The 13,815-nt window shown below is 33.2% G+C and overlaps 1 protein-coding gene across 1 annotated transcript in view; it reads right to left on the reverse strand.

Moving 5' to 3' along the window:
* LOC128206049 (uncharacterized) overlaps positions 1 to 13,815 on the reverse strand; it is a 208,400-nt gene that overhangs the window by 97,368 nt on the left and 97,217 nt on the right. Inside the window, exon 7 of the mRNA XM_052908182.1 lies at positions 10,617 to 10,777. Within this exon, the coding sequence (XP_052764142.1) occupies positions 10,617 to 10,777 (161 nt within the window). The remainder of the gene's footprint in view (positions 1 to 10,616; positions 10,778 to 13,815) is intronic.

Below are 13,815 nucleotides of genomic sequence, written 5' to 3' on the forward strand. Positions count from 1 at the left end.
TAGCAAGAAACAAGTTTCTGTAACCGAAATTTCTTTGAGTTACAAAACCCCTAATTCACCCATCGTCAAGGCTTATCGAAAATCGAAATATAAACCATAAACCAGGTTGGGATGTTTTAGATGCAACTCTTTGTGATTACTTAATGTTTTATAGAGAACATTATAATAAGGACTAATGCATTTTATAGTCGGTTGTACATGTTGACCGTATCATGAATGAATTTGAGCGTCTTATTGAACTACAGTTTTTGAAAGATAAAAAACGATACAAATAATTATTCTCTTATTGCCTTTTCTTCCACTTACACGTCTTTAATAATCCGCCGCCTGTTTTCACGCCATTCACACGCCAATGAGCTAGATGGTCACATGTTTAATTTTGACCTGGTGACCTGTTTATTTAATATCGTCTCAGACTGGTATTGATATATATGCGCGTAGCTTTATCTAAAATACGATTATTAAGAAATCGGTATCAAATATTCGCGGCCCCATTGCCGTTACTAGCCAGAATATTGGGGCAGCTCCTACGCGCCTGTACATCTACCAATTGTACTAAGGGAATGTTTGTGAGGGTAATCGTTCACTGTTATTTTATAATCAACATATAACATCTTATGACTACTAGGCATCGAAGACAAGCCCTCGGACGGCTTTCTTACAATAAAACACGACAAAACAAACTTAAATGCGCTAAAGTTAAAAAATGATCCAAAACTGTTTTCAATTAATCACATCTTATTTCAGCTTAATAAATAAAGAAAAAAAACAACAATATATCAACAATTAGAAATGTTAAAATGCAAAACCAAAATGCCTGCATGAATCCATATTTCTTACGCGCATTTAAGCGGAAAGGGCGAACACATGCTCGCTTTATTTAGGCGTGCCTTTTAAGTACACGAAAAAGAGTTATTGTTTTTGGAGGTCTTTAAGAAATTGAACGTTCAAGCGTAAAGCATAGTTAATGAATAAGCAATAACTTATACGTATAAACGAAAAAATCTTTACGTGTTATAACTATCGTACCAATCATACCAACACGGTCTTCAATTTACTGTTTCAATATACAGTCGGAACTCACTTTGTCCAACTATTTTATCTCGATTTTCTTGTCATGTCGAAAATTATTCTTCGCCCAAAATTGTTTTTCTGTATACAAAAAAAATCCGCTTATGTTTTCGTTTCACATTCGGACTCGAAAATGTTGGGTTTGTTCTATTTTTTGTATGATTTTCGGTTATACCGAATGTTCGTTATCTCGAAATATTTCCCGAGGTTCCGAGGACTTCGACATAGCGAGTTTCGACTGTAATATGATGCCAACATTATTATTTGTGTTTCTTTTTGTTTATTTTTTTGCTCTCAATATGCTCCTAAATGAGTCATTCAATTGCACAGCTTCTATGTACATTGTCTTAGAGAAATAGCAAAAACAACACTTACCTTAAACAACAACAAACCAAGGTACACGATATAACCCGTTATTATTACCACTAAACTTAACCTAATTATCCATAAATATAACAATTAACAAATGGCCCACGTGTTTTTTGCTCAGACAAATTGCGTGTCATGGTTAAGAAAATACAACAATATATACGGAGCTCTCCTGAAAGCGCAATCTTGTTAGCAAATAAAGTAAACTCCTTGCTAGATCATAACATAATTATACTATGCACATAAAACAACGCTTTGTTCATAAACTGATTATCTGTAATCAAGCAAAGCCCTAGAATCGCGCACGTCCAATAAACCAAAGTCTGAATTCATGAATTGTAGGTAGATTATTCAGAGGTCTTTTACTGAATCAGTTGTCTGGATGTTGGCATTAGCCAGGACAAGCTCACTTCTGTGTGTTACAGCACAGCAGCTTGGTAAATTATTACAATTCTTCAGAATGTCCGTCACAACAAGACAACTGTGTTTTCAGTTATTTCTCTTGGCAAAGCTAATAGCATAGACCTGCACATATGCAGTCCGTCTAGGACTAAGGCCTCTTGTAGTAGAATTAATATCCTTTATTCAACAGTTGCTAAGTTATGGTCATTATTTATAATATATCGTTATTATTATTTATTATTGGTTTTGCTGATATCTACAAATATTAGGAATTGATAAGTTGGTATGCATTACTTGTTGTTTTTTTCAAACATTATATTTCAGCTATGACATGTGATTTGGATTATTATTTTATTTATACGAGGTATAAGGTAGGACTTTAAGCTTGGCACTGAGCAAAAAAGAATCAAGCCGAAAGATAAAACAGTTTGTACTCAAATTCCGGTTATGACACAAATTCTCATAAATTCGATGTATTTTGTTGATATATTAACTTGTTTTACAATTCAGATCACAGACAATAACAAACGAATCAAATAATATTTTGCCTGGCCCAAAACTTAAACCGATAATTGCCTGTCATTACCTAAGAAAAGCTACAGTAAATTGATGAATTTTTAATTCAATTAGCTAGATTCATTACAGTTACTGATATGTATATATGTATGTTTGTATTACCTATATGTACTAGGATATATATGAACATTGATTTCATATCGCATTATCATTGCTAGTGTAAATTTAATGAAATGAAGCAAGAAACTGGTCAAATACGTTTTTATTATTAATTCGCTCTTTTTCAAACCACAAAACACACGTTCCATTATTTTTTTTGTAATTCTGGCGCATTCATTATTTTAACATGTCATATCAAAAAGTAGATCTGACGAAAACTGAATTAGGTTTGCGGTACTAAAGTTTGTAGGTCTGCTGCCTACAGCCAAACAAAAAACTGGAGGGGTGGGGGAGGCACATTTTCCTTAAAATATGTGGTACATTATGTTTACTTATAATATAACAACCGTAGATATCAACAGCAATTAGAGATGGGCACGCGTACACTTTTCTGCTGACGTAGCCAAAGGTATACTGCTGATGTTAACACTTACCCGGATGAAAAGAGGTTTTGGTGCCAATGTGTAAATTGTTTGAAGCATGGTGGAATCTAGATGCATTTGGAAACGGTCAGAACTCGACACAAGCATGCGATCATCAAAGAGAGTGTTTATGTAAATATTGGCACTGTTACGGTTGTACTGTCAATAACAGTTTGAGGCATGAGGAAATGTTTGACTAAAAAGCGGATAAAAAACCAAAGCTGATAATCGTTTATGACAGAGCGTCTTCTTTTCTTTACAATACAGGTGCCTGAATTTATGCAGACCGTCGTCAGCATAATCACCAATTGTTTATTAATAGTTTTCATTGAAACAGTATGGCCCATATATGAATGGCCATATCTATATATGTGGCAGACCCGTGGTCTATTGGTAACACCCTTAAGTGTCAATCCAGGGGTCGCAGGTTCCCGTTTGACTGTGCTCTTCACTGGTGCACGTTACAACCTAGGATAGCTCTAAAAAGGGTTACATTATGTCTATGCACTATACTCCAAAAACATAAAATGACTACCATCGGAGCATTCGCCGAATGAGCAAGGCCCAAGTGCGAGTATGAATAAGCTTACACACAGCCACAATCTATTTACTTTTAAAGATGCACTCTTACTCCAAAATCAGAGTTACCACAATTAATGCAATCGTTTTAATATACCAATAAGAATGACTGCATGTCGAAAACAATGGTTCTTATGACGGATACAGAGTTTAATTTGAAAGAAAGGTGCAGAAAACAAGGTATTTCTACCTTACAAGACGATAGCAGATCGCACTAAATATTTTAGCACTCACCAATCATTTAATACTGTTGCGTTTTTATCTATAAGTTACACGGTTACAATCTTCTTATCAGTAATTAATATTTTCAATAAATGCATTATTTAATAAGTAGTTAAAGGTTTATCACTCAAAATTTATGTCTGTTATACATGTGTATGTATTGTCTTTGAATAAGAGTGTCACTTTAACATACTGTAACCTTATGGCCGTGATGGGTGAGATGTTATTGATAAGTCAAATACTTGTTCCAGGAAGAAGGGGTTAAGCCACATTTTAAAAAGGAAAGGATGCTGCAGACTAGGACAGGGTGCAGCACCTTTCCATAACTCTTTTTCTAAAACCATACAGGAAGGTGTCAGAAGAGTGAGCTAGTTACAGTTAAGATCCGTAAAAGGAAATAATCCCAAACTAGGGTATTGTCAAAGTTTTGCAGTGGTCAAAGTTTTTTGGTTGCATGGCCGCTTGCAAACTCGTAAATGTTAGTCATAATAATGAGAGCTAAAATTTGGTCAAGTTTGGTACGTAGTAAACTGTCCAAAGGAAGGGGGATACGCAGTCTAAACAATGGACACCTATTACCAGCCATGATAATACTTTAATAATCGAAGCGTAAATGCTGACAATAACATATGATTTATACTAAATCATTGACTTAGTCTTGTTAAGAATAGGTTCATTAGTTTTTTTATGTTCTAATTACAATTCAAGAAGAATATGAGATTAAAGACATTTGGTATCAAATTGAATTGGCACATCTTTAAAGAGAATTTCTTTTCTTAGACCAACTTTAAAACTATCAGATTAGTACTCTTTTATGTTCCTTTGATTTGATATTTTCCCATCAAAGACGTAATAAATTCAACAACTGTCATGGAAAAAGTATATTAGACAGGCAGAATAATTGATGGCATAATTTCGTTAACCTATTGCTAGTAAATGTTACCTATCTTTTATGTAATTATGGTGTATCTAAATTCAATCATAGGAAGACATTTAATGTCAGTACATCTGAAGTAGAGTAATACCTATACCCCGTATTTTATCTTCAGCTTTCATTTTCAATAATTGACGTACTGAAATGCACTGAGGTTCTGATTAATATCTGGTGCCTGTTTCATTCAAGATTCTAAGTCGTAATGTGGCAATCTTAAAACAGATGGCAGCGGGTTTATTTCATTTTCGTGTTTTCAACGTATACACTGGCTGAAGTTCAAACAACACAATTTATTGCAAGCATACTAAAATAGGATAATAATATATTTTCATTTTACGCCAAAGATGTATCATTAAACGGTCACATGTGATACCAATGGGTTCAATGATTCAACACAGTCAGAACTTTTCATATTGTGCCAGCTTTAGCATTTGATTTGTGAATGGTCCTATTTAACCTTTATCTGAATATCACTAGCAGGGTTCGAGGTATAGTTGCTTATCATTATTGAGATGGGAATTGCCAATTTTCTCCTTTATAATAGAAAATTTGTAGACTAATAATAGTATTGCAAACAACATTTTAACGAGTTCTTCGGGCATTTTTCAGTCGGAAATGAGGCTATCACTATCAATAATTTCCAAAATTAAAAAAAAGAAATACTAAAAATGCTAAACAATAAACGCAGGATGATCGCATTATCACATAGTATGCGTGTGAAAAAAAAAACAGTTGTACGAGCGAGAATTGTAACAAACCAAGTTTGTGTCATTTATCATGACGCCGACTTTTCATACGTTCACGCTTAAAATACACGATGGTTCTCAGAAAACACGTGCACACGTACACCATAATATCTGATCATCTTACATGTAAAGTTGCATTTACGGTTGTCCAATAGCACAGCGTTATGGAAAATAAATAAGTATATAGTATATTGTCCACCAGAACAATGTCCGAAATATGCTAAGTTATATTTACATATACCACGAGGTATAAGACCATGGCTAACTCCAACTGATACTCGTTGTCAACTTAACGGTCGATGTGGGTTAATCGTTGTAAATTATTGTTTTAGTTAATTGCTACGTAGCCACAACTACCACATTTAAAAGGGTGCTAAAATATTGCTAACATTTTTTATCTGTACCTAAATCATATGCTTGTTTTAAACATTTGAGTCAACTGGGTTAAACACGAAAATGCATTACAATTAAAAAAAATGCATCAACGGAGTGAGAACGACAAAAATTTATTCCAGACATCACCATTTCATCATACTGACATTTTGCATTAAACATTTTGCACAATCTAACTCTGAGTTACACTCCGCAATCAAGAAGTTATGTTTCTGTTTCTATTTATAGATTGAATTAAAACGTCATTTACAAGAATAGATTAGTTTCTAACCTTTTCCTTATTTAAAAAGTACTGTATAGTAGATGAAAATATTTAAAATAGCATACACAAAAAAACGTTTATAACACAGCATCTGTTTTCATAACAGCACAGGTGAATAAATATACTCAATAAGTTGTCTTCATGTAAATTCTGTGTGTATTTAATGCTGCACACTCACAGATTTACCGTTTTGATAACTTTTTCATATTTTGTCTTGGAATGAACCAATTTTGAGTGAATATCTGCAAACCAGTGATATAAGACTGCTGACAAAGGATCAGCTTGTAGATGTACATATTTCCGTTCGAAAATCAAGGTTTTATGGCTAAAAGCGTTACTAACGGTTTAAGAAAAATGCATAAAACATCAATTTTTGAACTAAAACATGAAAATCTGTGATCTATTTTTTTTGTCAGCATTCCTTATCACTGGTTTGCAGATATTTACGCAAAAATTGGCTCGTTCCAGGACAAATAATAAAAAAAATTGATAAATGTAAACAAATATGTTCATTGAATGTATATTCTCGGCAGTTCAATGACATGAACAAAAGCATTAAGTAGATGAGGCGTCGCCACATCAGCGAATGATGTATTAAGCAGCAGCTGTACCATGTGTATATTTCCATCTATTATTTTCAGTAGAGTATATTTTCCTATCATAAATATATTTAATGACGCGGATAATAAATAATCGGATTTTTGTGTACGCTTTTATGTTCGTCAACAGAAAAGGATCGCGAAGATGCTCATGTCCTGCTTAATCTAATGTTAGCGTTTTGCTGAAACGGGACTCGGTCAAGATTTATAGAATCTGACACCCAATACAAATAACTCACTAGCTCACTGTTTCTAATATCTTCCTGTAAGTCAAAGAAAATGCTTGTTACATTGATAAAACATAATTGCAACAATAATGCTGTACCAAATGCTCTATTATGCCGAAAAGGGTGAGTAGCGATTATGCCAATAAAACTATTTAAGGCCTTAAACAAACAAACTTTTCTTGAAAATGGTAACTGCAATCTACGATTAGTTCATAAAAAGAATGTAAAACGGCTCAATTTGGACAAATGCTAATAAAAAAAGTTGCCAAAATAAATTGTGTGAACGATTTCCTAGAACCGTACAAAATATTACAGATAAAACACCACTTTGAGCATTTGTAAAAAATCAAAAACATATCTTGTCTTTTATCGAATACAAAAAATAACTTTTAATACTTTTTCGTTTGCAATTCAAACTACACCTGATATTTTGACGATTTTATTAAAAAGACAGGACATATTAACATTTACTTCGAATACCATTAATTTGAACGACTATTATATTACTGTTCTTTAAATAAGATATTAAATTCATATTTTTAAGACATTGGCTTCTACAAAATTTGTGTTAAACATTCCATTTTGCTGAAAGCGTTTCAACAAGAAGTTGCAACTCAAAATTAGTTTAAGCCGTTCAAATGTGTTTATATTAGTTGAAATAGATTGAATAGGAATCTGTACCACTTAAATATTTTTAGAGTAATCCGGAAAGACAATAACACTACAACATATGTTATCTGTTTCCGGCGGAGACTAAATATAGCCACCTCAAGAACAGTTCTTTCTGCAAATATTTGTAAACCTCTTGCACGTTTGAGAGTTCAGGCACATAAAAATATCAGCAAACTATCTCGATATCTTGAGAATTGTTAATTTATGCCCTTCGCCTCGGCAAAATCAATTTTATATTTTACTGTAACATGGGATTCTGGTTCTTGTCTTTGATAAAGGTCTTAGTTAATTTCAGTGTTCAGTATTCAGCATGTGATAAACAAAACAACACTCTTAAAGGGACTAGACACCAGATGGTAAAAAAATCGGCAAATGCAGTATTTACTCAAATCAAGCCTAAAATTGTCAATGCGGGCTAGTAGGATGCCGATAATTGATCTTTTTTACATGATTTAAGGAAAAAACGCAACAATCATGTTATTGTCTAATTTGAATTTCCCCGTTTGAAAATAGCGCATTATGGTTTCCCAGTTTAAATCATATCTGCTTAATAGTACAGATATATATATATATATAACGACGTTATTTTTAAACTTGCTGGAATTTACTTGGTAGACAACCAAGAAAATTTCGAAGTTGAAAATGCGTAAAAACTGCGAAGGATGCATGCATCGTAACCTATGTGATACATCAGTAAGTAAGATTCAGTGCGTTGTACACAACGATGACAGTTTATGTAAGTTTTTGACAATTTGCTTGTTTCTCGTTTATCATCTGTTGTATAGTCCCTTTCTATCTATTTGTAGTTTAAACTGAATTTATTCAACGTGTATATACCATATTCAAACATAATGTTTGTCATACTATTATATAAATGGTATAACACGAAAGTTGCGCTGTTATTGTTTCACTCTTTTTAAATAATATGAAATCAAAACAATCTTTTCTTATATCTAAAAGTCTATTAAGTAAAGGTGTATAGATGTCACACATTGTTTGTATGAATATACACATAGATTCACTCAAATAAACTTCAAATCGGTATTTCAGTGTCCAAAGTATATAACTATTAGGTCATTATTTAATTTCTACATAATCATAAGCGAATTATTACACATCTGTCCGCCACAAGATGTTTTGCCGTAAACCATTTTTTTGGGGGAGGGCCGCAAAGGGGTTTATATGCTCAATATGGTTCATATCTGGTAAAAAAGAGCCAACCAAGGCAAAACGTTGACGTCATTTCTGTTCGATAACCGGGCCTATCAATGGTGTGGTAGCATAATTTTTCCAACGTACAGTCTCCTGCCTCTTATTGACTGTTATGTTTGTCTATTCCGTTATCACGTCGTGCTGTACTAGAGGCTGTTTGAAAACTATGGCGCAGGTGTATCAACATTATTAAACTGTCCTAACCTGTGTTTGTTACACGTGATCTGCCAGACACTTAAATTCGTGATCTGATTGGGACACCTACAGTTTGCTGAAAGCGTTCTTTTATGCATCACTAATGCTTGATTTCGCTGATTTTCATTAAGTCTTGGCATTTCAATTTAACGCAGATTTGAAATCTGATGTGATTCTAGATTCATCAAAGGCACAACGAAAGTGATCAAACAAGATTTGATTGACTTGTTGCTTTCCCACGGGTTACACGTATACAATTTATGTAAATGTCATAATCTGTCGAGTTTCTCAAATTAAAATGTTTTATACGTTTAAGAGATATGCTGGATACAGACAGCAAAACAATTTCCAGACTGATCTCTAATTTCAAATCGGAGAAATTAAAAAAAAAACTACAACTTTTTTTGCAACCGTGCATATTATCACAAGCGAGCGTATCGAGAGGCCGTAATGTATTCCATAAAATTGAAATTATGAACGGTAACAAATTAAGAGTATGACCTATTTAATCACGTAGACATTTGAGTTTGATCATGTAGACCGCACATATAAAAATTTATTGATCTGTTTTCTCCATATCAAGGCGTCTGGCATTTTTTTATGAGAACAATATTCCAATTTTTCAAACGCAAATAAGCGATTTCAATTGCGAACAAAGATGGGCAAAGTTTAGTTAAATAATCATAATCGACAATCCATGTTGCTTAAACATATATCACTAATTCTAAGCCTTGATGGACATACCGATACCTATATTAAAGAATAACTGGAATTCCAAATAATTTGTTTCATACCGGATATAAGAGAAACTTGCCAAATTTATTTGGCAAGTTTCGTGTATTTATAAACGGAAACATGGTCTTAACATTACAGGTTTTATTGGATTTTGTTTTTGCATATTTTATTTCAAATACATAACAAACATAACAGAAATCTCTGTTCACATCTTATTTCCCCACATTTTGGGAAGAGGTCAAGGCTGTTATAGTTGGAAAAATCGTCATCTTGATAGAAAGCTTTTCTGTTTGGGAAAATGGGTCATTTATAAGCCAAATTTTCTCTCGAAATGAGGAAGAGTAACATTGACGTTGTCGTGACATTAACACAAAAATGTTTTTAAAATAAAACAATGTGAGAAGTGTTTCCTTAAGAATACAGCAACTCTTTCAACCATAAACAGTTTGTGGGTCAATTTTGGTTACGAAATTATTAACATTATTAAAGATATATTATTATTTTTATCTAAGATATAATTATTTAAAAATTGGGAATTGTATATTCACAGTTTAGAAAAAGTAGGTATTTGAGCATTTAGAATGAGGCCGAATGTCGGCTCAAAGGATGGCTAAAAATCAACAACGCACTGTTGCATAATGGACTAGAAATGTTATAAGCAATTTTACGTTTTATCATATAGTATGGTTTTTAACAGCCATTCAGAAACAATCCTTTTATGCAATGGCGGTTTATCAGTCACAGTTGGAATTTCAAAGGCGACATTTCCTTGTTAATCTGGTCAATCATTTATCATGTTTTCTAATTATGTCAAACAAAATAATACTACTTCAATTGTCTTTGGCCTAAAACAAGATCAAAATGTTTTCTTGTTAAATAAAGCCAGTTAATTAAAACTTACCTCATTCTTGCCGTGAATGAGGTCCATCTCCTGAAATAATTCCAGTTCGCGCTTCCGCGCTTTGTCTTGCAACCTGTGCGCATGCTCCTCAAGATCCTCAACTTCCTGCTCCAGTAGCACGTTCTTCTCCTCTTTCGCTTGAATTATCATCCGTAGATCGTCTGCAAAAGATAGTATGAGTGAAGGATATTTGTTTTTAGTTAATTCGTGTTTACTCGACTACTTGCATGGTGCAATGTAATGTGCACCAGCAACATAAACACTTGTGTCAAATTCACCACTTTGGTGTTATCTGGCATGTGTATCAACAACATATGAACATCATGTTTGTACAGATTCATGCCTACATATTATGACACCAACGTTATAAACGGGTTGTCTAGTACTTAGTATACTTCTTTCAAAACGTCTTATTCAATGACGTATTGAGTGATTTTATGGACAGGACAAAAACCGAATTGTTTTTACCTAATTCGGGCAATATGCTAAAATTCAAATGAAAGTTTGCTAGAAAGACAAAAATACTTAAGGGATGCATTTGCCGTATGCACTAAATTTATTAAATTTTGTTTATTTAATTTTGAGTTATTTATACTAATTATTGTTATAAATCAAATTTGGATGATTATCATATTCCTTGATTTTTACCAAACAAGTTGTGCTAAACAGTCATACCAACCGGTCAAGCCGCCGCACCCTTGGTTTAGCAGTCATTATGGATGCTTTCAAGAGGTGCCCGTTTAAAATTGATTTCAATGCAATGCCCTAAGGACACAGCAGCGAAATAGCAGAAGGCCATTAATTCCTAATTCTTAATGAAAATCTTGAAATACTAAAAAAATAAAACAGCTTATTTCTCTTTATAGAATTACTATACAATATATTATAGAAACCTTTAATGTGTTGGGAGTTCATATTAAACACAATTATTTGACTGTTTAAGTAATCTCTAGTTGTAGTGGTGTTTTAGCTGTGATACAGTGGAAGGCGAAAATCAACAACTGACATTACGAGATCAACGCAGTGTTTTTGTCTAGGAGATGAAATTAATGATTTTGGTGATTTCACTATTATAATACTGTATTTATCTGCTAAACCATAGTAATTTAAAGAAAAAAAAATGTAACTACTTTAAAGAAATTATAAGATGTTGTCGCTTTGTAAAATGTATAAAACATATGACGTCATTTGGGATGCGCAGCCAAGCTTTACCCTGTGTAATAGAAACACTATGTTGTATATGCAATGCCAGAAGTACCAAATTGAATATTTGTTTATTAAGAGCAGGCTCCTTCATCACCACCATCATAGTTCAAGTTTTGTTTTGTTGGCAGAAATGTGTTTGAATATTTTTGAATGTTTGCTTCGTGCCGCAATGTTTGAAATGTGCATGAAGGTTTCACAACAGCCACAACAACTGATTGTGACATAGTTTAAAGATGCCCTTTAATCCCAAATAAGATTGACCACAATTAATAATATTGTTTTAATATTCCCTTTTTTTAAATGTCGATAACAATGATTCATATAAGGATACCGAGGTTAATTTGACATAAATGTGAATAAAACACGTTGTTTGTTATACATCGTATGCATTCATTTTGAATAAGAGTGCCACTTTAAAAAGTTCTAACTTTCAACCATTTATAACATATACCTACACATTAGTGGTCATTATTTGGAAGCATACGTTGCGCTTTTCAAAGTGTTTTTTTAAGTAGTGAACATCATAGGTATAAGCCCTTGTTTGAGTTGTAAGATGAATGCATGTATACATTGAATTTTTTATTACCAAACATACAATACTGGTTATGTATCAACAGAGAAAGGTCATGATAATGAGAGGACAGGGGAAGAAGTCAAACTGTATGGAACGCACATCTTCTATCATCTTTAAACTTGTGTTAGCAATCTCGAGTACTTGCCCTGTGAATGATTCACAAACTCAGGAAAAATACCAGACCGTCTACAAGAAACCAGAACAAATAAATGATGTACCATAATTCACTGGAAATGAGGTGAAAATTTCTGCTGAGTTCAATATATCAAGAGGTTTGTATATTTTGAACAAGACCTGACATATTTTACGAAACATTTCTGTAATTTCTGTAACACCAATTAGCCCCAACTATTATAAACAGACGTGCTTTAGAATAAATAGATGCCAGGTGGCTTCCGATTCACTTGATGACGTCATTAGACTTGCAAACGCCAAAATAATTAAGTAAGACTCACAGAAATATCAAACACATAACCGTAAATATTATGAATGGTTTGATTTGAGCTGTTGGGGTTTTCAACTAGCCGAAACATTGGCTTTATAGCTTTAGGTTTTTATTTAAGAACGCTGTTTGAAATATTTTGAAACTTAGTCTGAAATGTATTTTTTCAGGAAATATTTTCAGCAATAAAACAGCAAGGCCATTTAATCAAAGAACGTACGACAGCATATTGCATGACCAAAACAATTTGAAAAAAGATACACTTTGGTTCTAAATATTTCTCATTTTGACTAAGAATAAATGATCTAAATAATCGATCGGACGATATGCTCGAAAGTTCGAGTGTTGTGTTATAACTAACCATCGTTCCCTTTTGGTTTAAAAAAAACAACAGAACATAATTATAGTTGTGTCACACTTGAGTTTCATTTGAAATTCGAATATTATTCCTTATTTAATGATACATTAACACTAATTGGTGAAATGTGAGATGGCACATGTTGATCGTAGAGCATACAAGGGGAAATAACACAAATACGTTTTGTTATCAAGCAAAGGGTGTAATACTCATTGCTTTCCTATGAGAAATTTACTTAAGAGTTACTTCCCTATAGTTCTCAAATTTATAGCTAAGTGATAATTGCATGATTATTTCTAGGCATCCGGACATGTTCTAGCAATGCGTATTTTGATTATTTTCCTATCATTTGAATATAACAAAAGCGCCGCGGAGTGAACACAAACGCGCGTTGTTCTTCTCAGTCAAACAATGAGTTAAGTTCGATAATTAATAAAGACATAGTTATGGGTACCAAGGCAATGACACCTCTTGACTTTATTTCTTTAAGAATCAGCACCAAGGTTAAATTGGCCAGCCTAGTTACCTTTCGCCATACGTTATTCTACCATGACCATGACCATGTAACAAAGGGAAATCTTACGATGTATACTAAATATTTACCAAATATAATGCCAAT

Source organism: Mya arenaria, chromosome 10 (genome assembly GCF_026914265.1).
Source record: "Mya arenaria isolate MELC-2E11 chromosome 10, ASM2691426v1".
Classification (NCBI taxonomy): Eukaryota; Metazoa; Mollusca; class Bivalvia; order Myida; family Myidae; genus Mya; species Mya arenaria.